At 30.9% G+C, this 22,237-nt stretch overlaps 5 protein-coding genes across 5 annotated transcripts; 4 read left to right on the forward strand and 1 right to left on the reverse strand.

Annotated features, from left to right (window-relative positions):
- Positions 1 to 1,743: 1,743 nt before the first annotated feature.
- Positions 1,744 to 5,370, reverse strand: PGO_092030 (hypothetical protein, conserved; the record flags this gene model as incomplete). The annotated part of the gene is made up of 1 exon (XM_028687791.1): positions 1,744 to 5,370. The coding sequence occupies one exon, from the start codon at positions 5,368 to 5,370 to the stop codon at positions 1,744 to 1,746; it is 3,627 nt and encodes a 1,208-aa protein (XP_028543592.1).
- A 2,617-nt stretch (positions 5,371 to 7,987) lies between these two features.
- PGO_092040 (hypothetical protein, conserved) lies at positions 7,988 to 10,216 on the forward strand (the record flags this gene model as incomplete). Its single annotated transcript, XM_028687792.1, has 1 exon — positions 7,988 to 10,216. One exon carries the CDS (start codon positions 7,988 to 7,990, stop codon positions 10,214 to 10,216), a length of 2,229 nt encoding a protein of 742 aa, XP_028543593.1.
- Positions 10,217 to 11,556: 1,340 nt separating this feature from the next.
- PGO_092050 (hypothetical protein, conserved) lies at positions 11,557 to 12,546 on the forward strand (the record flags this gene model as incomplete). Its single annotated transcript, XM_028687793.1, has 2 exons — positions 11,557 to 11,880; positions 12,412 to 12,546. 2 exons carry the CDS (start codon positions 11,557 to 11,559, stop codon positions 12,544 to 12,546), a joined length of 459 nt encoding a protein of 152 aa, XP_028543594.1.
- A 1,724-nt stretch (positions 12,547 to 14,270) lies between these two features.
- PGO_092060 (SMC family, C-terminal domain containing protein) lies at positions 14,271 to 17,933 on the forward strand (the record flags this gene model as incomplete). The annotated part of the gene is made up of 1 exon (XM_028687794.1): positions 14,271 to 17,933. The coding sequence occupies one exon, from the start codon at positions 14,271 to 14,273 to the stop codon at positions 17,931 to 17,933; it is 3,663 nt and encodes a 1,220-aa protein (XP_028543595.1).
- Positions 17,934 to 20,040: 2,107 nt separating this feature from the next.
- On the forward strand, positions 20,041 to 21,092 carry PGO_092070 (ribosomal protein L7A; the record flags this gene model as incomplete). The annotated part of the gene is made up of 3 exons (XM_028687795.1): positions 20,041 to 20,215; positions 20,423 to 20,526; positions 20,934 to 21,092. The coding sequence occupies 3 exons, from the start codon at positions 20,041 to 20,043 to the stop codon at positions 21,090 to 21,092; spliced, it is 438 nt and encodes a 145-aa protein (XP_028543596.1).
- Between the last annotated feature and the right edge of the window lie 1,145 nt (positions 21,093 to 22,237).

The raw sequence follows: 22,237 nt of genomic DNA on the forward strand, positions 1-22,237 counted from the left end.
GGAGAGGATCAAAAGGAACAATGGAAAGAGATCTAAATTTTTAAGAGTTCATATTCATGTTGTGTGTGTAGATGTGTATGTGCATACTTTTTAATCTCGAATATCTCCACCCTCTCTCACGACTTTTTTTCGTGTATTGAATAGGAACCCCCAAAGAAATGAAACTTAATACGATAAAGAATAAAAAAAAAAAAAAAAAAAAAAAAATTCACGTCTTTTTGCACTATAATATGATGCAGTATAAATATGATATGAAAAAAAGGAGGTTGAACAGGTGCTCCACTATACACGTTGAAATGAGATAAGAATTCTTTAATTATCAGTTTACACTTGTGTTGCACTTAGGAGCAATTGTGTGTTTGTGTATTTTGCGGGTGGGGTGCAAAAATGCAAAAAAAGATAAACCCAACGGAGCCTAGAATAATCGAACTGAGAAGAACCGAACCGAGCAGAATGAAACATATCAGAACAAAACTTGGTTGCATTGACGTGAGCCATGTAACCCATTGTGACGTCGTTCCAATTTGTTAGTCTGTTTTAAATACGGGTGCTTCTTTAAAAAAAAAAAAAAAAAAAAAAAATTATTTTTAGGTTTCGTTTTGTAAAACAATATATGTATGGAAAAAAACGTATTGAAAAAATATGCAGAAACAGAAGTTTACAAAAATGAATGATTAAATATGTGAGAATAAAATTGCACTTGGGACGATAACTAGGTCCTCCTTTTCCCTCTCTTCTGCTCCATCGCACGGGGGAGGGGGGGTTTGCATGTATACATATTTTCTACATATGTAATGCGCATCATTGTATTTTCTGTGTACTCAAAGCATGTAAGTGTATTTTCATAAACATGTATATAAGCATATTTTGCAATATGTACACAAGTGCAGAAGCATATGCGCATTTTCTGGGAAATGGAAAAAAAAAAAAAAAAGAAAAAGGGGAGGTGAAGATGGGGGGATAATATCTATGGGGTTATATATTATTGGTAAAAAAAAAAAAAAAAAAAAAAAAAATTTATTTCCTCGAAAGAGAGAATTTTAGAAATGGAAAATAAAGAGGTATCAAAAATAGTAAATACAGATGATACGCCTTAAGAGTATGTTTTATCATTTTCGCGAATTTTCAAAAGCAAACGTGAGTGTTTTGTGTCTGTCCTAATTGACAACCACCACACCCCGGTGTTCTCTCGCCCCGATATAAAAAAATATGGAATCGAAAAATGATAAGGCCACATACAGAAATCTGACAAATATGCATATAAACAAAACTTATGTATCTGCTTAAATGAAAGAAAAAAAAAAAAAAAAAAAAATTAAAATATAATTTTTCTAAATAATGTGCGCATAATCAACACACACATACACATAAAGGAATATAAAGGAATATAAGGGAATGAGATGGGTAATAAATTTAGCTCGGTGGTGGGGCGTGACATCGAAATGACCGTCTCTCCCTTTCTACATCTTCCGTGTGCATAAAATATATAAACTTCGTCAAAACTATACAAAAATTAAAGCACAGAAAAAATATGAACATGAAACATGCTTTTCTCTAAAGCACCAAAACTCATCACAACAAAATCGTGCACTACACACAAACAGGCCAGTATCTACACGTCCGCTCGACCATCGCGCTCATCGGCTTGACCAATTTTTCCAACGAACATCACACATGTCTCCTCCTCACGAATGCTGCGAATAATAGTTCATTAGACCCCTCCTCCTCTCCTGCTCCCTCATGTCAAAGATGCAACTTTCGTTGCTTAAACAGAGAACTGAGGAGGTTGCTATTTCGCAAAAGGTAAAAAACAATAACGGCAAAAATCAAAATCCATATAATGCACCAAGTGGCCACTTCATTATTATTCATAATCAAATCTTCCTGAAGGGATAAATCAATATTGGCAATAATTTTCTCTCTTTGTGCACTTGTTGATTTTAAGCTCTTGGAGATAACATTCTCAAAATATTGTGGGAGCACAAAGTAATTATTGACAAGTTCATATTTCTCCTTATTGTAATGAAAATACAAGGTTGGAATAATCCAATTGAGTATGACACCTTGGTATGTGTATGTATTCATAATAGTTTTAAAGGCTTCAAGTTTCATTTGATCCCTTTTCCCTTTATTTACTTCATTCAATGTAACATTAATTTTGTCAATCATATCTTTTGCTAAAGAATTCATATTTTCATTGTTATAAATTAAATCTGGTATTTCATAATATTCATATGGAATACGGGTTGTGATTATGTATTTATTAATATCTTTGTTATGGCTTTTATCAGTAATAACTACACAACCATTAAATAAAGCATCAATAACCATCTTGTTTAACATACCAGCAAATTTGGAACTAATTATACATATTTTACTTCTTCTTAAAATATTTCTATATTCTTTCAATTTATTCTTAATTAACTTGTGCGTCGTTTGTAATCCCCATACTTTCCAATAATATAAATCATATTCATATTTTTGAATTCGATCTTTTAAATTGTTCATATTTTTATTATATATATAATCCATAATCTTTTGAATCAAGAAATCATTGTAATTACTAGAGGTTGTGTTGTACAAATATAAAATGTCAATATCTCTATGTATGTTATTTAAAAAATTCGGTACTGTGTCTTTATATGTACATGAGGATAAAAATACATCAAGTAATGAATAACTAAGTTCAAGTTTGGGGGTATTCTTTTTTTTCATTTTTCTTGCTTGGTCATAATAAAAAGTTGGACTCACAATCATTTTATTTGAACCATCATTTGAATGATTATCTTCTTTTATTTCAAAAAAGTTTTCGAATTTATCCAAACAACATGGGTTCACCCCATGAGGTAAAAAGGCCCACAGTGTTTTTTCATTTTCATCTTCATCATATTCATCCAAATTGGAAGAAGAGTATTCACCATTGATTTCTCCAGAATTCGAATCGCTTCCGTCCTTTTCCTTATTCTTGTTGGATTCGTTTTTTTTCTTTTCATCTTTTCCTCCTTGAGAAGACGAAGAAGATGCACTTTTTTTCGAACCCTTTTTCTTCTTATGCTTATTCGTTATTACCTCATTTGAGTTATTTATGGATACCTTATTCCACAAGCTGTTCGTCAATTTTCTTTTCTCTTCTTCAATATCTATGTTATTCAAAGGGCTGTATTCAAATATATTCACTTGATTTTGGAAAAAAATGTGGGGAAATAAATTCAAATAAGAATTCTTCACGTTGTTGTCCCAACCATCGTTCATAAATATCAGGGTCGTCATTCTTGGCATACTTTTTAAAAAAAAGTAATGATTATAATAATTTGATACAAAACTATTATGCACAAATATTATATCAAATGGTTCACTTCCAATTTGTTTATCATAATTATGCAATAGTGTGTGTAAATTTTTGGAAAAAAACAATGGGTAGTACTTGAATCCATATCCCCAAATATACGTGTTCCATTTTAGTTGACTTTCCATTATGTCATATAAATTAAAAAAGTATCTGTCCATAGATGTTGAGAACGCTTTCTTTGTTGCTAAAAATAACACACGTGGAACTCTTAACACATATTTCGATGTGTTTCTCACATCTGCTTTTGCATCTAACGGAGGCAATGGGATAAGGAATGATTCCGATTTCTGAAATGGGACAACAGCATTTTTCGAGCGAGAATTGCTATTATCCGTCAATGCATGATCAATGGAATACTTCTTCACCATCGACTTTACATCAATGTTTAAGTTGTTCAACATATATTCCAAGTTGTTATAATTGATGTAGGAGAATATACAATTTTTTGTCTTACTAGAGGCACAGTTGCACTCGTGCAAATTATCACTTTCTCCTGTAATCAATCCTCTCAATAATTTCTCATTTTCTAATTTATTTTTTCTTAAAAGATGACTATTAATCGAACCGCTTTCCACAGAATCGTTATCATCGAACTCATTTATGTCATCAAACATTCCTGTTTTTTTTTCCTTTTCTGCCTCGCTCATTTCTTCATAATCTACACTACCACTATTTCCATTTACATAAATTTGATTTTCAAAATTGTCATCAATATTGTATTTATTCTTAATGTCTTCCTCATTCGTTATATCATTTAATATTTTTCTTTCATATGAGTATGGATTATATTTATCCTTAAGTGTACTGAAGAAAGTCCTTAATTTTGCATTCTTTTCATTTATCTCTTTATTATTTCCCTTGTTCTTATTTATCAAATTTTGTAATTCAATCAATATATCCCTTTCATTTTTACTATATTCTAACAATATAGACTCTTTATTTCTAGAACCATCCATTACACTTTTATCCAATGAGTACGGTGCATTTTTATTCTTTTCTCCATTTAAAAAATTTCCGAACAGTGATTGGATACCTTCCATTAGTTTTTTATTTCCTCCTTCTGCTCCTCCAATATTTCCAAGAAGGCTAGTTAAGTGTTCCAATGGGTTTGCTCCCTTACCATCGGCACCTCCTTTGTTCGCACCTAAATTTCCTAATAAGCTAGTTAGATGTTCCAATGGGTTTGCTCCCTTACCATCGGCACCTCCTTTGTTCGCACCTAAATTTCCTAATAAGCTAGTTAGATGTTCCAATGGGTTCGCTCCCTTACCATCTGCACCTCCTTTGTTTGCTCCTAAACTTCCTAACATGCTAGTTAGATGCTCCAATGGGTTTGCTCCCTTACCATCGGCACCTCCTTTGTTTGCTCCTAAACTTCCTAACAACTTGGTTATATTTTCCATCGGGTTCTTTGATCCCTTTCCATCAATATTCCCGAACAAGCTATTTAAGTGCTCCAACGGGTTAGACCCTTTTTCGCCATCCTTACCATTAGATCCCTTTGTATTACTATTAGCATTCATCATATTTAACAAATCTCCAAATGAATCCATATAATTTGCTTTCTTCCCATCTCCACCTGTATTATTACTATTCCCTTGAGCACCACCCTTGGATGTACCACTAAACTGTTTTAGCATGTCCATCATTTTCCCCATGTCTATATTATTTAAATTTGAATTTCCGTTAGCATCCTTTGAATTTGCCGTTCCCTTGTTTGAAACATTATTAAAAAGATTCATAAGGTTTTCTAGACCACCATTTGATGAACCCTTTGGGTTCAGAAGATTACTTAAAATGTCAAAACTAGCGTTATTATCATTTGAGTTACCACCTTTGCCTCCTTTCCCATTAAGCGAATTCAAAATATTCCCTAATTGACTAAAATCGAAGCCATTTTTCCCTGGTTTATCCTTCCCCCCTCCTTCATCTGTATTATTTGATTGGTTATTGTCATTTGCACATGCTACATATACTAAAATGAACGAATATAAGAAAATACATCTGGTAAAAATATTCATTTCTATGAAAAAATAAAATAAATTAGCACTATTGGCACATATATTAAATCGGTGAAAATTAAAAAAAAAATAAAAATAAATAAATAAACAAATAGATAAATAAACAAATAAACAAGTAAACAAATAAACAAGTAAACAAATAAATAAACAAATAAATAAATGAACAAATAAATAAATGAACAAATAAAAAAACTAAATTGGGAGAGACTCAAATGTGAGAAATCAAATATGTACTAAGCAAAGAAGGGAAGGGGAATTTCTTTTTTTCTTTTATACACATTTATTATTTTCTTTCTTTTTTTTTTTTTTTTAAGACACAAATGAAGTTAAAAAAGGGGGATGATGGATATATTATTTTTTTTCATCTTTTCAACATTTAAAATAAACTAAAAAAAAAAAAAAAAAAAAAAAAAAAAAAAAAAAAAAAAAAAAAATAGAACTATTTTTAGCCTTTATGATTCATATACCTTTTGACAAAATAAGTGTAAAAATAAAACAATACGTATTGTGTATACATGAGAGTACACTGATGCATGTATGTAAAACACGTGAATTTATCTAAGAATGAATATGTATATATATCTACACATTTTTTTTTTTTTTCAACTTATAAAAAATATACTTCGATTTGATATAAAAGTTAATTTCAAAATATGTTATCTGTTACATGCTTTAACTTATTTAATTTAAATTTTTTTTTTTTTTTTTTTTTTTCATGTATGAATAGTTCAGGTGAAATTAAAAATTATAACACGAAGCAGAATGGAACAAAATAGGTGAAAAACATAAAAAGTGCGTGGAAGGACGGTAAAGCGGAATGAAAGAAAATAATTGAGTATTATACGATAATTTGCCTGTTTATTCTGGCTAAAATACATTCATGTCGCATATCATATATTTATGTAGCTTTGTATATATATATATATCGGCATAAAGACATTCACGTATCAGCCCCCTTCATACAATAATTCTAATAAGATCATAAATTGGTACAATTGTGTGATTTCATTGGTGTGAGGCTGAACATACACACAAGTATATATGGTGAATACATTAGGAGCAAAAAAAAAAAGAAAAAAAAAAAAAAAAAACACACTCAATAGTTCTTTTTCTCTCGTTCTCTATACTCAGACAAATGCAAAGGGGCATATGCTTTAAGCTGGACCGTGTAGTACCATACGAAGCATAACTGTTATCTTTGCATTACTGAATAGAGTAAAATTACTGAACGTAAAAACGAGTAATCATGTAAAGATGCAAATGCACGATGGTACAATCGCATAATAGAGTAATAGCATAACCGTGTAATCGCATAAACGTATGAACATATAATTATTTAAATGTTGAAAGAGATCCAGATTTGTTTGAAAAATACTTGTAAAAAAAAAAAAAAAATAATAATAATAAAAATAAAATAAAAAATATGACTTGTTCAGGTAATTTTGATCATTTTCAATGTACAATGTATCCAATAAGAAAAAGCTAAAATAGCACTTTTCGTTCATGTATGAACAAAAGTAACATTGTAGTAACTTAATCTTAAGGTGATTTTTTCTCCTATATTGTATTATTTACTTATTTTTATTTTTTTTTTCTTTTTGTCGTCCGTTGAGTAATTGTTAAAAATATGCTTTTAAAAAGTAGTCAAAAAAAAAAAAAAAAAAAAAAAAAAAGAAAAGAAATTTTCCCGAAAATAAAAAAGGCCAAGTGTACATATTTGTTATGAAAATAAATGCAGATAAAAATAATGTATCATTATAATCAAGTAAAACTAGGGTATAAAATGTAAGAAAAAATTTTTTTTTTTTTTTTTTTAATGTGGGGAATTTTAAATAAAAATGTAAACACACATTTATAGGGTAAATGATGCCGTGCGCTTAAAAATCAAATTTTTTTTTTTTTTTTTTTTTTTTTTTTTGCCCCTAATGTATTCGAATTTCATAAGATAGGAGACCGAGACCGACAAGCATGCACAGAAGAAAATGTAGCACAAACTACAAATATGAACGAGGATGGTGAAGCGGAATCAGAACCGCACAAGGCAAAAAATATATACATCTAGAAAATGTACATACTGCAGAGCCCATAAACACCCTGAAAAAAAAGTAGCCGATGTATATATATGTATAGAATTATATGCTACCCATGATACTGTGTACATATATGGTCCTATGCAGTGTATATTTTTTACATGTATCGAAAGATGCATAGCACAATTTATACGACAAACAATGAGACCTCTAACCCCATGAAGGGAAAGTAAAACATATAACTAACAATGTTATTATACATATATGTAAAAAAGGGGAAAAGAAAAAAAAAAAAAATAATAAAATAATAATAATTTCACAAAGATAATATAAACACGCATGCGTTTTCCAATTCATTTTATTTTCCTTCTTTCGGCTTAGTCTCATTTGTATAAGGAAAAAAAAAAAAAACAGAACAGAACAGAAAAGAAAAAAAAAAAAAAAAAACACATGTTTCACTTATATATATGAATCAAGTACAAGAAAAAAGCATGTCCACAAAAATGAGCTTTAGATGTCGTTGCCCATTTTCCCCCTTATAAATAAACAACAAATATTATAGCTACAACATTCACAGAAAATATACTATGTTTTTTACAGATGTGCGATTTATAAGTAAATTAGCAAAAAGCAAAATTTCTAAGAGGAGGAGTTGGATTAAACGGAATAAAAAATGGATGCTGCCAAAGGTTGAAAAATCGTATCTAAAACAGGAGCAGGATTTTGCAGTGCCGCACAAAACACTACCACAAAATACACAACCTGACGAAAGGAAAAGAGAAGCAGAGAGCACTAAATTTGCAGACGGAACAAGGGACGATTTTCATGGAACAAGAAAACAGAAAGTAACAGATGATTACATGAACATGTTAAGAGAGATAAAAAGAAATGAAAAAAAAAAATTAAAACCCCATGAATATAAAAAGTTGCTGAAAGAGAAGGAAAGTAATAAAAAACACAGCCCAAATGATGACAAGATACATTTAAAGAATTTACTACACAGTAACAATGGGAAGGGTATACGTTTGGATATACAAGATTTTGAGGATGAAGAAAAGAAAAAAAAAAAACATGAAATGAACACATTTTGGTATATGCCCAATCCTTTTGAAAAGAAAGGAGTGTATGGGATGAAAGAAAATTCGTTTTATAAATCATTTATCCGAGACAGAGAAAGACAGCTAGACAAGGTTGATGAGAAAAAATTAAATGAAAATGAGAAAAAATTACTGAATGAAATACGCAAAAAAAGGTACAATGTTAATAGTGGATTAATTGAAAAAAATATGGCAACATTGGAACAAGATGAAAAAAAGGAAAAAAAAATTCGTATTAATCCAAAAAAATATTGGTTCCACGAAAAATATATCTCTCCAGATATATCTACCTTGAGCACTGTGAGAGCAAGAGAATTGAGATTTTTAATGATGAATGAAGCAAAATTAGTTAGAAAAGGGAAACATGTTGATGTTGAATTATGGCTAGCTTTTATGCACCGAGTAATAAATTTGTCTAGCAAAGTACATGTAAGGAGCCTTCTACGATATTTACAAACTATTGCATCTGTTAAGGTGAACAATAAAAGAATGATTAATGATATAATGTGTGAAATTTTTAAAAGAGAAGATCATATGAAACCGAAGCATTATGTATATCTTTTTCAAGGATGTTCGAGACTAAAATGGAATGATTTTAAATTAATCTATGCGTTAAAGAATATGACTTTATGTTGGTCCATTCTGAGAAATAATTTTTTAATAAAATCGGCAAATTCCATTTCGAAATTGGGATTAGCAAATAATGTTTACAGCAAAGCTTTACAAATTACTCTAAATGAGAGGTTACAAAATTTTACTGGAAAAAACTTGAAGGCAATTAAGGCAATCACTTTTTTAGAACTTTTTACTGAAGAAATGATCTTTAAATTTATTTCTCTCGCCACATTTTATAAAGAATATTTCAATTATTACACTCGACACTTGCAGGTTTTGCATTTGTACATAATGCTCTTCTGTCCATCCATATGGGATAGACTCACCAAAGAACAGAGGACGTTTCTGCAGAGATATTCACGAGGGGCCAATTGGAAGGAAATTAACAAAGAGAACCGCAAGAGACACCCCCGAGAGTGGTTCACCTGTGATGGTGAAGCGGATGATGATGATGAAACGGATGATGATGATGAAACGGATGATGATGGTGAAGCAAATGATGATGGCGAAGCAGATGATGATGGCGAAGCAGATGATGGTGGCGAAGCAGATGATGATGGCGAAGCAGATGATGATGGAGAAGCGGATGCTGATGGAGAAGTGGATGCTGATGGAGAAGTGGATGATGGTGAAGCGGATCACGCACGACATTCAAATGATTCGCAAATGGGTGGATCTGACACCAATCAGTCTAGCCATATTCCTAAAAATACTGATGACAGACAAAAGGTCATAGTAGGGGATAAGATATGCGGGGGATACACAAGTATGTTACATAAAGATATTAGTGACATATTGAGGATGCTAAAAATTGAACATTTAAATTCGGTTAAGTGTGGCCCATTTATAGTGGATATATATGACCCGCGATCAAATTATATTATTGAATTAAATGCCCATTTCCAGTATTATTTAAACTCGGAAAATTTAACAGCGTTATCAAAATGGAGACATAAATTTTTGTCTCACATGGGTTATAAAGTAATTCACATTTCACATAAACTGTGGAACAGTTTACACAGTGATAAACAAAAAATAGATTATATATCGAATGTTTTACCAAGAGTAATGTTTGTCCATTCTCCTGTTTATTCTAAGGCTTAAGGTATTTCTTCATTTTCTCTCTTGTAAGGATAAGCAACACATGCCAAGTCGTCAGACCTATATATATATGTATGTATGTATGTATGCATGCATGTATGTGTGTACTTTTTGGCATTCGTGCTTCTTGTTTTTCATATCTGTATTTTTTTCAGTTCATGTATATCCACCCGATGTCGTACTTGTCATATCCTCCACTTCTTGTTGCCTCTTCCCATGCGATTTACCCATTCGCGTAATTTGATTCCATTTAAACTTTTGGTACCATTTTTGAATCGCAAACACGAAATACACATATAGTATAAACATTTCTTCACATTAGATTTGCTGCCATGATGAAATGGCCCTATCGAAGTGGAACAAAGTGAAAACAATGTGCTGAAGGGAAAAGAAACAAATTCGTCCAAAGTATACTAATTTGCAAACGATTTAAACAAAACGCTAGTTCGTTAAACATTCCAAAAAAAAAAAAAAAAAAAAAAAAAAATTCATTAAATTCGGGTGATATTCCATAAAAATGTTGAAACGTTTTATATGTATATAAGGTATAGCCTAATGAACAAATTTGTTTTACAAATTGTTCATGAGAACGATGCAAAAATAATGGTGTGGGTCTTAAATATTCGCATGAGGTGTTTTTTCAGTTGTTAAGGCTGAAAAATAGCGAGGAATATTGAATGGGAGAGATACCTTATTTATACATAGGGTGCCATTGCAAAAAGGGGGGGAAAGAAAGAAGAGAGCCCCGTTCTTTTCTTTTTCTTTTCCTTTTTTGTAAAGTGCAACTGTTTCCTGTGATGCGGGTTCCTATTTAGAAGGCAAGATGTGCGTTTTCTATTGCCATAAAAATTCATATAAATGACTTGATCACGAAGAAAAGATTTTCTTATGTCTGTTGTAATTTTTTGGATTGTAATATTTTACCCGTATTATGGCAAATGCTTATTAGATTTATGCCTAGTTTTATGAGATACTCCACCATGTCACAGCCCCATTATGAAAAAAGAAAAAAAATTCTTATAGCGTATAAAAAATTACCAAATTGCCTGATCAGGTCAGGTAGAATATGATCTATTTGCGCACACACACAAAAAAAAAAAAAAGAAAAAAAAAAAAATAGCTAAATAAATTGGTAGATATAAGGATAGATTGACAGATAAATTGGTAGATATAAAGATAGATTGACAGATAAATTGGTAGATATAAAGATAGATTGACAGATAGATAGAGTGTTCTTTCCCCCCCCCAAGCTGTTCATAAGGGGAAAAAAGTGTAGAAATGAGGAGCCCCAAATATTCTTAACTGTCGTGCTCTGCCTTCACTCCAACATCTAAACATCACAAATGATATTTTTTTTCAAAAGGGCCATTTGGAGCACCCCCGACAGATCCCTGTTTCTTATGCATTCGAGAAACTTTTTCCTCAGCAAAGGAAAATTGGCCCCAAAGGTGAAGCCAGGAAAAAAGGGACAAGATAAAAAAGATGCTGGGAGTGGAGTAAACATGGACAGCAGTGAAAAACAGAAGGTTCATATTTTTAACATATACAATACAGTTGACAAAGATCATGATATTTTACCTGACGATGCCTATCCCAAGTGGTTGTGGAAGTTGGAAAAGCCGATGAAAAGCTATGGGGAGTTAGCACTAATGTTTTTATATGGAAAGGTGAAATGATAAAAAAAATAAAATAAAATGTAGTATAATATAGTGTCATATAATACACTGCAATGTTGTGTCATATAATACACTGCAATGTTGTGTCATATAATACACTGCAATGTTGTGTCATATAATACACTGCAATGTTGTGTCATATAATACACTGTAATGTTGTGTAACAACTTTTAGCCGACGCGGAGTGGTGTATGCAGCACACTTCATATTTGCTAGATGGCTCTTTTTATGTGAAAAAACTCCCAAGTGACGTTGCACTAATGGATTAGTAGAGGAATGTCTACACACACTGCACATTTTCACGTTAAATTTTTACGAATACACGAAATCCTAGCCATTTAAATTTTCTTAATTTTGTTTCTTTATGTTACTAAAGATATTTTAATTCGTGTTTTCATTCGAGCTTTAATTCGAGCTTTAATTCGAGCTTTAATTCGAGCTTTAATTCGAGCATTAATTCGAGCATTAATTCGAGCATTAATTCGAGCTTTAATTTGTATATTTTTTGTTCTTTTTCTTCAGAATGTTGAAAGTGCCACGGCAGAGGATTATCACCGCTTTCGCAGGTTGCACAATAAGAACATAATCAAACTGAACAACATGAGGTTAAAAAAGTCTAAGCGATCAACAGTTAAGCCAATTTTTTGGGACCTATAGACCTGAAGGACTGTATAAACGAAGGACGATTTTGTGAAATTGGAATGTGTATTATCTGTAATGTGATTTATATGGTGACAGAATTCCTAGTGCACATTTCTTATGCAAATTCTAGTTGTACATATATATATATATATATATATACATATAAACATACATATTCGTGTGATGGAAAGGTAGGTTAAGCAAGGAGAGCAGGAAGGGGAATCTGTTTATTTCTGAACGCATTTCCATTGCTCTCTTTTGAATATACAGCATATGGTTAAGAAGAGTGGCACGAGATTTTTCTCCATCACCATTTGAGTACTTTTATTTATTATGCACATTATATGTATACATTTTTTTCCCCTTCTTTTTCTCTCTCCATATCCTTTGCCATTTTGCAATTGTATCAATCAACAGATGACATATGAAAGGTATATGTATGCAGGGATGAAATTCTCGTGAATATTTTTTTTTTTTTTTTTTTTTTTTTTTTTTGCTCCTCCCTCCACCGAATAGATTTTGACGTTCTTTTTTTTTTTTTTTTTTACATTCGTTTTGTTGCATTTTTACCTACTTGGAAAAGTGACAAAGTCGCAAAGTCATAAAAATGTAAAACTAGTGGATTCTTTTCAAAGAAAAATACTTATCGGAACTTGGGGAAAAAAAAAAAAAAAAAAAAAAAAAAAAAGCAAGATAAAGAAAATTAATTTTTCTGTCCACACGTTTTAATTTCCCGAGAAGTGCAAAAAATGTGTTTCCACATTTTTGCTTGTGTATGCATGTGAGATATAAATTTTGTGATATGCTAAGGGGGTCACTGTTTTCTTGTGACGTTATATCTTAGCTCAACCCTCACACTGAAGGGCTTGGGGGGGGGGATGAGCAAAATGGTTTGAAATAAAAAAAAAAGGCAAAACAAGGCAAAACAAGGCAAAAAAAGGCAAAACAAGGCAAAACAAGGCAAAACAAAGAAAAACAATAAAACAACTTCGTATTAGGAAACATAAAGGTTGTTCAATTTATTTCCTATGATTTATTCATAGCGAACGAATGAAATATTTATGACAAGAGCAGTTCTTCGTTACCCATACACGCGCGGCTAATTTCCGAGCTTTTTTTTTTTTTTTTTACACCTTAATACAAATTGAATTGATCTTTATATACACTCCTTAAAAATCGTTTTTAAGTGTATAACACAAGATGGGAATAACCTCACATTTAAAAAAAAAAAAAAAAAAAATGAACATAAAGTGACAAGAGTGGTGTAAAAAAAAAAAAAAAAAAAAAAAAAAAAAAAAAAAAAAAAAAAAAAAAGAAAAAAGAGGTGTAAAAAAAAAAAAAAAAAAAAGAACATAAAGTGACAAGAGTGGTGTAAAAAAAAAAAAAAAAAAAAAGGGAAAAAAACAGAATTTCTCTTGTCGTTTTGTTCCACATGTGTGCATTAAGTGGTTTATTAAATTATAGCTTTTATAAAAAGGCTAGTTGTTCGATTATGTATTATTACACTTGATTGTGATATTCGTGTATTTTATTATTTATTAATTTTTTTTTTTTTTGTAAGAATGATACACCATAAAACTATAAGATAAGAGGGAGAAAAAGCAAATAGGGGCAGCACATATATATACATATATATATATATGTATGCACAGATATTACAAATTGAACTAATCGTGCTGTGGGTGTTAGGGGAAAAACACTCATAAAATGGAAAAGAAGAGACAAAAAGGATCCTACAAATGGATTTTCCTAATAAAAGAAAATTAATCAAACCCAAAATTTTATTCAGTAAGAAAGAGACAAAAGCACGCAAAAGGGATGATAGTACAGCATATTCACATGTGAAATCGGAAGAAAGGTCAGGGGGTCGACCAGACGTTCTAGATGATGAACAAGAGGTCAAAAATTCTAAAGTGAATGCTAACGAATATTGTCCTTTTCGAAAAAACAGCAAATGGAATGAAAAAGAGAGAAAAGAAACAAGTAAGAGAAGAAACATTCCAAGGATAGACATAGACAATGGTGAGAGAAACGAAGGAGAATATTTGAAACTCATGAAAAAAGGAGCTGTTATTGAAATTACTGTGTTTAATTGGATGGTATTCAGCGGCCCAGTTACACTGAAAGCAAAGGAAGGAATAAATCTAATCGCTGCTGCAAATGCAAGTGGTAAATCATCGCTTGTCTGTGCACTTGTATTTGGACTTGGATATAATTCTAGCATATTATCCAGAAACAAAGAACTAATTAATTATATAAAAAAAGGAGAAAAAAAAAGTTTTATTGAAATTAAATTAAAAAAAGACGATAGAACAAATACATGTATTAAAAGAATTATGAATATTATAGAGAATAAGGTGGAAACATTTTGGTTCGTTAATTATAAAAAAGTGAACTTTACAGAAATACAATCTATTCAAAAAGAATTTCATCTAAATTTGGATAATTTAATAACATTTATGCCACAAGAAAATGTAAGCAAATTTTCTAGGCTAAGTCCTGAGGAATTATTTGAATGTACTCTTTTAGCAATTGATAAAAGTTTATTAGACAAATATAATTATTTAAAAAAATTGATACAAGAAAAAAAAGAGAGAGAACACGCGATCCAGTTATATGAGCACCAGATTAAAGAAGAAGAAAAACTCATAAAAGATTTAGAAGAAAAAAAAGGGAAGTTTGAGAATTTAAAAAAGCTTTTAGCAAAAGTTAAAACCTATAGAGTGAAAAAATCCATTATTGCAATTAACATGAAAAAGGAAGAATTAGCAAATGTAAAAGAAAAAATTGACAATTTAATGAAAGACAAAGATGAACATTTCGAAACATTAAAGCAGTACTTGTCCGAATTGGAAAAGTGTCACAAGGTAATAAATAATTTAACCATGAAACATTATTGCGAAAAAAAAAAAATCAAAGATGCAACAAATAGATATGTCAAAATGAATGTTCAACTAGAAGAAATAGAAGTTGAAATTGTCAATGAGGAAAAAATTATGGAAGACACTGTCCAACATATGTATGAAAATATGGAATATATCAAAAATTTGGATAAGAAGAGAAAAAACATTCAGGAAGAGATGGAAAAAATAGAGGAATTTTTCAGGGAAAAGCTTCCTCCACTGGGAATAGAAAAATACACAAACAGTAGTAGTCTACAAGTAGCAGAAGAAAAAAAAATAGAAACAGAACTAAATGATTTGACAAATAAAAATAAACAATTTTTAATGAGAAAATATGCACTACAAACAGAATATGCATCTCTAGTGGAAAAGCTAAGAAAAAGACAAAATTATGAAAATATACAAGAGGAAAAGTTCTTGAACAATATCGAATTTGCACTTCGAGAACGGATTATGAATTACAAAAGGAATATAAAAAATATTGTGCAAACACATGAACTTTTAAGCGAATCAGTATTAGAAAACATCAAAAAAAAGTATGATGAATCAAAAATTACAAGTAAGAATGATATGAATGGAGAAATTATTGATGAATTGTCCAAGAGGAACATTATTTATGGGCCCCTTTGCAGGTACATCAAATGTATCAAACCACAATTCGATTATGTTTTAGAATTTTCCCTCAGAAAATATTTCAACAGTTTTTTATTAATCGAAAAGGAAAATACAGCACTACTTGAGGCGCTATACAAACAGTACAAATTATCAGTTATTACCATGTCGAAGGAGAATCATAAATTTTGTTGTGTCACGAATGAAATGAAGGAAAGAGGTGTTGAATGTTTCATATATGAACTTTTTGAAAGTCCAAAAATTATAAAAAATGGATTGATTAATTTCATTCCTATTAATGTTTCTTTTATAGTTCGCGAAGGAACATTCAAAAACAAAACCACTAAAGATATAAACGAATTTAACAATTTTATGTTGCTCGAAATTTCAAAGCAGATAAATGAGAGAGTGGGAAGTTTACTGTATTTTTGTGAAAATAATGTTCATCGATATAGAATAAGCACATATGATCAAAATGTGTATATGGATAACTTTTCCTATATTGATAAGAGATGCAAAATTTTATATCACATTAGTCATGAAGTAAAAAAAGACATTCAGAAATTAGAAGAGAGAAAAAAAGAATGCGAATCAGAGTTACAAATATTGAAAAGTCGAATGGAGGAATTAGATTTACTTAAAAAGAGAAAGAATGATGAATATAATAAAATCATTTTATTAAAAAACGAAATTAATATTAAGAGAAAAAAAAAAATTATCCTTCAAAAAGAGTTAAAAAATGTACATGAACATTTGAACCTCTATTTGAAGGGTGAACAGCTAATAGATGAAAAGAAAAATGCCATAACAAAATGCATTAACCAATTAAACGAGAAGAAAATAAAAATTTGTAACGATTATTTCGATTTGTTAAAAAGACATAAAATGAATGATATCGAAGCACTTACCATTTGGCGTAGACTTTCACAATGGAAAAGATATCTATCTCTTATCAAAAGTGAAAATGTAGAAAATGAAAAAAAGCATCAACTCTTCAAAAATCAAATAGAGATAGAAAAAACCAAATATTCTCTACTCACACATGATTTAACCGAATTAGAAGAACTTTTAAAAGTGCAAAAAGCAGAACTCACCAAAGAGGAGGTAAAATCATTGAAGGATATCAATATATCTCTGGAACAAATAGATAACATATTGCAAGAGTGCTCCATTCAACAAAGAATTTATAATAATTTAGATAAAAGTGAGGAAAAATATAATATCTTAGCATCATCTATAGAGAGACACAATGAAAATGTAAAGAAAAAAAAAGAAGAAATGGACAATTTGAAGAAATTAATGCAGTTTAATAATGAACAAATACAATTCATTTTACCAAGTTGGGTGAACCAGATTAATGAATGTATCATTTTTCTAAATCATAACTTGGAAAAATTTATGAACTTTATAAATTCAGATTATAGTGCAAAAATCGAACTTGCAAAAAAAAATGATTTATTTGAAAAATGCCAATTATTTATCAAAGTAAAATTTAAAAAAAATGCACCCTTCTTACTCCTATCCGTTTCACATCAATCTGGAGGAGAACGTTCGTTAACCACCATGTTATACATTTTATCAATTCAAAAGTTAACCAAAAATGGATTCTATGTGTTGGACGAATTAAATCAGGGACTTGACAACACCAATGAAAAAAAAATATTTGAACTCCTTTCCTGTCTTTCCAACCCTTCCATGTATAAGCAGCATTTCATGCATCACTATGATTACAAGTATATTCAAATTGATTACCATTCAAAACCGCAGTACTTTATTTTGACACCACAAATAATTAGAGACATATTTTTTAAGGGCATCACAGTGCATTACTTGTTCAACGGATTCGGGGTGCTTTCCAACCAGTTTGACACACTAAGCACTGTCTAACACATGACACGATTTTGATATGTTTGACGAATGCTCCTAGTTCTACAGAATGGTGAAAAGCAAGGGAGAGAGGGGGTAGAGGCGAACGGGAAGGAATAATATTCCATCCATTGCGTAGTGCATTTGCCCATGCTGCCCTACTCTCATACTCTTCCAGTATCGATGCTTTTATTTTTGTTCTACATAATTAAATTGGTAGTTTTTTTTTTTTTTTTTTTTTCATTTTTTTATAAGTCCATTTGGGTAGAGTGCTTTACACCGAACATTTGCGGGGTTCATGGGGACAGAAGCCTCCTCAAACTGTGCAAGTTTTAATTACTGTAGCGACGTAACACTATGATGCTTACGGTGGCAAGGTCGTATGTGTGCACATTTAGTAACATACATATATAAAAGTGCACAGAAATGTGTGGAAGTGCATAATAATATATATCCCCATCCCCCGCTTGACAGACTTTACAGGTGGGAGGGGGGTTACCTCATATGCTTAATCGGACCGTTCCGTTTGTTCCTTTTTTTTTTTTTTTTTTTTTTCTTTTTTCATGTATTCATAAAAAATGTCATTACAATAAGGAATTTTTCCCTTTTTCTTTCCTTCAATCATTTTGATCATAATTACATAGAAAAATAATAACGGTGAAAAAAAAAAAAAAAAAAAAAGTAAACTAAACTGCGTTATATAAAATGGTGTCAACAGGAAACAAGCGCGGAAAATTGCTAGGATTGATGTATCTCTTCATTTCACTTCATTTCACTTCATTTCACTTCTTTTCTCTTCTTTTCTCTTCTTTTCTCTTCTTTTATTTTGTTATACATTGTTACATATTGTTCTATTTTGCATTGCGTTACTTTGTGTTGCTTTTACTTTGACTAGGCTTGGTTTCCCCTTGTTTGCTTATTTGTTTGCTTGTTTGTTTGCTTTCTTGTGTTTGTTTTTTCTTTTTATTTTTTTTGGAATCACGAGGGCACTATTACAAGGATCGAGAAAACGCATGTTCATCAATTTTGTACCGCTACGTAAGTTTGGCCATATCCTCGCCCCGCCGCTGTTGCAGTGAATATAAAAGTGACAAAAAAAAAAAATATTCCACTATTTCGTTGTTTCATTGCTTCATTGTTTCATTGCTTCATTGTTTCATTGCTTCCTTGTTTCATTGCTTCCTTGTTTCATTGTTTCATTATTTCATTATTAATTTTTTTTTTTTTTTTTCCCTTTTGTATTTCGTTTGAAGACTATGACTTGCTATTTTTCCACAAAATTAAAAACTATAAAAATAAAACGAAGCAAAATAAAACACGGCAAAATAAAATACGGCAAAATAAAATACTGCAAAATAAAATACTGCAAAATAAAATACTGCAAAATAAAACAAAGCAAAGTAAAATACTGCAAAATAAAATACGCAAAAGGAAGCAAAATAAAGTACTGCAGAATAAAATACGGCAAAATAAAACACGCCAAAACAAATGACCAGACGAATGAACGAATAGGGATCAGGTATGAGGCACTGAGGCGAAAATATTTAAATCCATTTTTAAGTTTTCCAATCATCGACCCAAGGTGGACGAAAAAATTCCCTCAACCGTATAAGGAGTTGTGTATATATATTTATGTGCGCACCATGCACTCGTGAATGCATAAAATAAAGTATGTGAGACAACGCTAGATATAGAAGTTTCTATTAAAGAGAAAGAGCGAACTTTACCAGATGAATCGTATGTCCCTGTGACATTTATAAGATATATATATATATATATATATATATATATATATATATATATATATATATATGTCCTCTTTTGTATGAACCGGACGAAGAGAGGATATATAACACATCACCTTTATCGAGTAGGGGAGAACAAAAAAAAAAAAAAAAGAAAAAAAAAAAAAGGAGTACACAGACACATTGATTGGTAACATACAATACAAGTAAAAATATATCGCATAATAACAAAAGGGAGAACGATATAGATCACTATAATAATACATTTATCAGAGTTGTGAATATTTTTTTTTTCTATCCCAACCATACAGAGTATTCTGTTTTGTGCAATCCCAACTTAGTGTAAAAATTCCAAGTAGTACAAATATTATATTCAAAACAAAATGTCTGATGCGTTGGTGTCTACGGAAGTTTTAAATACGGTGGATATTCAAGAAAATGAAGAAGAAGTAAATGCAAAGATTTTTCCTTTGGCTTCCCCCGAATTGACAAATCAAATTCTGGATGTCATCCAAAGAGCAACTGTATATAGGCAGTTAAAGAGGGGTGCGAACGAAAGTAAGGAATGTGAAAAAAAAAAAAAAAATAAAATAAAATAAAAAAAAAATCACTAATTTATTAAAAGTAGAATTAATTTATAAATACGTTTTCTATATTTATGTACTGCATGACGTTATACACACCATGTATATGTGTATATAAATATCTGTTCAAATCACCTGGCTTAACATTTTATTATTTATTTATTTATTTTTTTTTTCTTAGCTGTCAAAAGTCTCCACAAGGGAATATCAGAATTGGTAGTTCTTGCTGCTGATGCAAAGCCACTGGAAATTATTTCGCACATTCCGCTTGTCTGCGAGGACAAGGTGAGTTCTTCATCTTCTTTCTTAATCCCTACCCCGTTCTGCTAACTGTATATGTGTGTATGTGCATGTGTGTGTATGTGCATGTGTATGTATGTGCATGTGTGTGTATGTGCATGTGTATGTATGTGCATGTGTGTGTATGTGCATGTGTATGTATGTGCATGTGTATGTATGTGCATGTGTGTGTATGTGCATGTGTATGTATGTGCATGTGTATGTATGTGCATGTATATGTATGTGCATGTGTATGTGGTTATTTCTAACCCATGCGAACCACTTTGACCTCGTTTGGATTGGCTTATCTGCCACCATAAGAGTAGGAGTTGTATTAACCGTGCCCCAATTGATGAACCTTTTCCCCCACCCCTTTTTTTTCCCCCTTTTATTGCCCCCTTTTTTCTGTTCAGAATGCACCATATGTCTACGTCCGCAGCAAAATGGCACTCGGAAGAGCCTGTGGAATTTCCAGATCAGTCATAGCAACATCGATAATAACTAAGGATGGTTCCCCTCTAGAGACACAAATAACTGAGTTGAAAGATTTAATAGAACAGATGCTAATTTAATCCCGTTCTATACTTTTTTACTCGTAGTCTCGTATTTGACAACATCACACAATATGTACTAATTTAAAAATAGTATATTTTGCTTTATTATAAAAATTGGAAATTTGTTTTTTTTTTTTTTTTTTTTTTTTTTTTTTTCTTCCCCTACCACCTCATATCCCTTTAAATTTGTGAACTTTAAGATAAACACGTGAACACTAATTGCCACTCTTTTCAGCAAATTTTTAGTTTTTTTATGGTTAAATTGCAAGATTCGTTTATGCAAACTTTATTTACCGTTACTGTTGTTCTTGTTTCTTAAATATTTTTTTTTACTGAGATTTTATATGTGTATATAAAAATAGTCTTTTTTTCTTTTTTTTTTAGCATAGCTAATTTGGTAGCCTTATTAAGCTAACTCTGTAAGGCTTCCCATGTTGGATTTCCAATGTTAGACTTGTTTAAATTTTTTTTTTTTTTTTTTTTTTTTTTTTAAACTGTTAAGTCTTATCAAAGGAACCATTGCCGCATAGTATATTAGTAAATCAACCCTCACTTGTGGGAATATAAATTTTTAGAAGGTTCCATTTTATGAGACTGCAATTTTCTCTCATATTCAATATGTGTACCATGCGTTGTACATTTATTGTGCAAGTAAATGTATAATCCGTTCAGGTATCAAAGATTCATAAAATTGAAAACTTTTCAATTTTGTGTATAATGCATACCGATTTTGTAGGGGGTGGGGGGAAGAAAAAATGCAGTTAATAATTTTTATAAGAAATTTTGAAAGTATTATAAAAGACACTGAATATGAGTTTTGTCACCAAATTGTTCGTACGAGAGTGGTAAGGTGCATACGAAATATATATACTGATTTACATATAAATTACTTTTTTCGCGTATTGGTACACACTGACACACATTTGCATGCACATGTTCACGCCTGGGAGAGAACTTTGTTGCATGAGGTTGATGGAGTGTGTTTTTTCAAAGCTGGAGAAATACGGGGGAAGAGGAATAATAAAAAAGGGCAAAAAGGGAGGAAATGGAAAAAGAGGCAGAAAAAGGAGGCAAAAAGAAGGCAAAAAGAAGGCAAAAAGAAGGCAAAAAGAAGGCAAAAAAAAAAAGGAAAAATTTTACCAAAAAAGGCCAAATGAAAAGCA

This window comes from Plasmodium gonderi (assembly GCF_002157705.1).
Source record: "Plasmodium gonderi DNA, contig: Chr09, whole genome shotgun sequence".
NCBI lineage: Eukaryota > Apicomplexa > Aconoidasida > Haemosporida > Plasmodiidae > Plasmodium > Plasmodium gonderi.